The sequence below is a fragment of the Canis lupus genome, chromosome 27 (assembly GCF_011100685.1).
Source record: "Canis lupus familiaris isolate Mischka breed German Shepherd chromosome 27, alternate assembly UU_Cfam_GSD_1.0, whole genome shotgun sequence".
NCBI classification, from domain to species: domain Eukaryota; kingdom Metazoa; phylum Chordata; class Mammalia; order Carnivora; family Canidae; genus Canis; species Canis lupus.
In genome coordinates this window covers 40,536,256-40,538,545 of record NC_049248.1, presented here as the reverse complement: position 1 = coordinate 40,538,545, position 2,290 = coordinate 40,536,256, and the positions used below count along the sequence as shown (strand labels likewise).

The window sequence follows — 2,290 nt, the reverse complement described above, 5'->3', positions numbered from 1 at the left end:
GGAGCAACTGGAATTCTCATAAGCTACTATGGGAATATACAGTTTTACAACCACTTTGGGAAAGTGCTTGGAAGCATGATGCACACCCTACAATCAAACAAAACCACCTGTAAGTATATAATAAAACAAAGCAAAATAAAATTATTTGTGGTCACTAAGAGATGTGTACAAGAATACTGATAGCTACACTATTCAGAATAGTCATAAACCAAAATTACACAAGTATCCTTCAAACGTAAAACAGATCAATAAGTTATGTATTCATACAATGGAAAAGGATGCAACACAGGAAAAACAACATACAAATAAATTATACTTAGAGAGCTAACTCTCCAAGTATAATATTGAGTGTATTAAGTCAAGTACAGAAGAAATAGATGGTAGATTCCACTTACAAGAACAAGAGAAGGCAAAAGTAATGTATGGCATTAGATTACTTGTGAGTCTGGGATAGTGTTGCAAAGTGGACTTGATCTGGTTGCTGTATCCTTGCATGCTGTGTACTTTTCTATATGTATGTTACATTTTAATAGAAATAAGCCAAAATGCTAAAAAATCTGCTTTAAATTTCTTTAGAAAATAAGTAAGGGTCATTTTATAGTACCCATCTATATTCAATGACAAAAACTAAAAATGATTCATGCTTTCACATTGAGAATGCTCAATAATTTGTTCAATTAAAATCTCTATGTACAGAAAAAATTAGAAGAAAATATACTGAATTTGGGTAGTAAAATTATTTACTAAGGCATCTGTCAGCATTTAACAAGATGCACATTCAAGCATTTTACTTGACATCAACTCAACAGATATTTGCATGCATGTAGTTTGAGCCTAATCCTAATCATCTCTACCCATAGTTTGCTACCTGTACTGTTGCAAAAACTTCCCCAAGGTTCTTCTCAGTGCATTTTTAATCTCCCTGTTTTTCAGGCTGTAGATGAAGGGGTTTACTAGGGGAGTTACCACACTATACTGTATGGAGAAGATCAGCTCCAGAGGTGAGCCTGAGGTTGGCATGAGATGACGCAGGAAAGCTGAGCCATAGAAGAAGCTCACTGCAGTGAGGTGGGAGGAGCAGGTGGAGAAGGCCTTGCTTCTGCCTGAGGAGGAGCTGATGCTCAGGATGGTGGAGACAATGCGTGCATAGGAGAAGAATATCAGGAAGAATGTACCAAAGCCATGCAGGAGTGTGGAACAGAGCAGGACAGTGAGGTTGGTAGAGACATCAGAGCAGGACAAAGGGAAAAGGGAGGGCAGCTCACAGCTATAGTGGGGGATGGTATGGGCCTTACAGAAATCCAGGTTTGTTACTAAGGTGATGTTAATGAGTGCATCTAGAAACCCCAGGCTCCATGAACCCCATACAAGCTGCATATACAGCTGATTATTCATCACCTGGCCATAGAGGAGTGGATGACAGATAGCAGCATAACGATCATAGGCCATTGCTGACAGTAGGCAGACTTCTGTTCCTCCAAAGTCAAACAGAAAGAAGACTTGAGCCAGGCAGCCCTCCACTGAGATGGTTTTCCTCTGGGACAGGAGGTTCTCCAGCAACCTGGGCACTATGGCAGTAGAGAAACAAAAGTCCGTGAGAGAGAGGTGACTCAGGAAGAAGTACATAGGTGTGTGGAGGTGGGAATCAGCCTTGATGACCAACAGCATCAATAAATTTCCCAAAATAGTCAAGAGGTAAATCCCAAGGAAAAGCACAAAGAGCAGAACCTGGATGTGAGAGTCAACAGACAGCCCAAGGAGGATGAACTCTGTGATGGTGCTGTGGTTCTTCAAAGCCATTTACAGAGGATATAACCTAGAAATAAAAATAGGCATAAATCTCAAACCTCTGTTGACTGCACTCAATTACCAGAAGAGGAAGGCTTGAGCCCAACTAGCTTATATTTCGTATTTTTCCATATTGATTTTTTTAGAACATTTCTTCCCATACTGATGCTCTGCTTCAATTCTGAATGGGTCAATTTCAGTATGATATTACCCTATAGTTGATATTCTATCTCAGAGATTGCTGAAGGAATTCACAAATTTGTTCAAACATGGACTAGACTAATTTAGTCAATTTCCTTCAGTTAAAACTGCTTAAAAATGTTATCTGTAATTTGCATATTTTAATGGGATGTCTATAGTGGATGTTGCAAAACTTCTAATTTCTTCTCCATCTCTGTTTCTTACTCCCATTTAAAACCTAGCTAAGTTACTCAATGATGTTATTTTACCTTCCTTTAGCTTTTTACAATCACTTTCACATATATTGTCAATATCATCTTTG

At 38.6% G+C, this 2,290-nt stretch overlaps 1 protein-coding gene across 1 annotated transcript; it reads right to left on the bottom strand.

Moving 5' to 3' along the window:
* Nucleotides 1–864: 864 nt before the first annotated feature.
* Nucleotides 865–1,800, bottom strand: LOC119877634 (olfactory receptor 8S1-like). The gene has a single exon (XM_038576161.1). The coding sequence runs from the start codon at nucleotides 1,798–1,800 to the stop codon at nucleotides 865–867; it is 936 nt and encodes a 311-aa protein (XP_038432089.1).
* Nucleotides 1,801–2,290: the final 490 nt, after the last annotated feature.

Bases quoted from the DNA above. Each gene is read 5' to 3' on its own strand.
- LOC119877634 (XM_038576161.1), bottom strand. From the start codon at position 1,800: ATGGCTTTGAAGAACCACAGCACCATCACAGAGTTCATCCTCCTTGGG.